Here is a 206-nt window from a genome sequence, read left to right on the forward strand (position 1 = left end):
AGGCACCCCCCGGGGGGGGGGGGCAGGACAGATGGGGGTGAGCCCCCCACCAACCACCATTGCCCCCCCATCCTCTCCCCATGGCCATACCTCTCCAAAACCGCCCTTGCCCAGGATCCGGTACTGCCGAAACGTGTCCTTGGTGACAGACTGCCTGGAAAGCACAGCCCCAGGAGCACCTCAGCCTGGCCAGACCCCCCCACAAC

General features: G+C 67.0%; 1 protein-coding gene across 1 annotated transcript in view; it reads right to left on the reverse strand.

Moving 5' to 3' along the window:
- LOC104384874 (G protein-coupled receptor kinase 5-like) overlaps positions 1–206 on the reverse strand; it is a 10,164-nt gene that overhangs the window by 3,434 nt on the left and 6,524 nt on the right. Inside the window, exon 2 of the mRNA XM_009993258.1 lies at positions 51–154. Coding sequence (XP_009991560.1) covers positions 51–154 — 104 coding nt within the window. The remainder of the gene's footprint in view (positions 1–50; positions 155–206) is intronic.

The sequence above is a fragment of the Chaetura pelagica genome, unplaced genomic scaffold (genome assembly GCF_000747805.2).
Source record: "Chaetura pelagica isolate M959 unplaced genomic scaffold, ChaPel_1.0 scaffold302, whole genome shotgun sequence".
NCBI lineage: Eukaryota > Metazoa > Chordata > Aves > Apodiformes > Apodidae > Chaetura > Chaetura pelagica.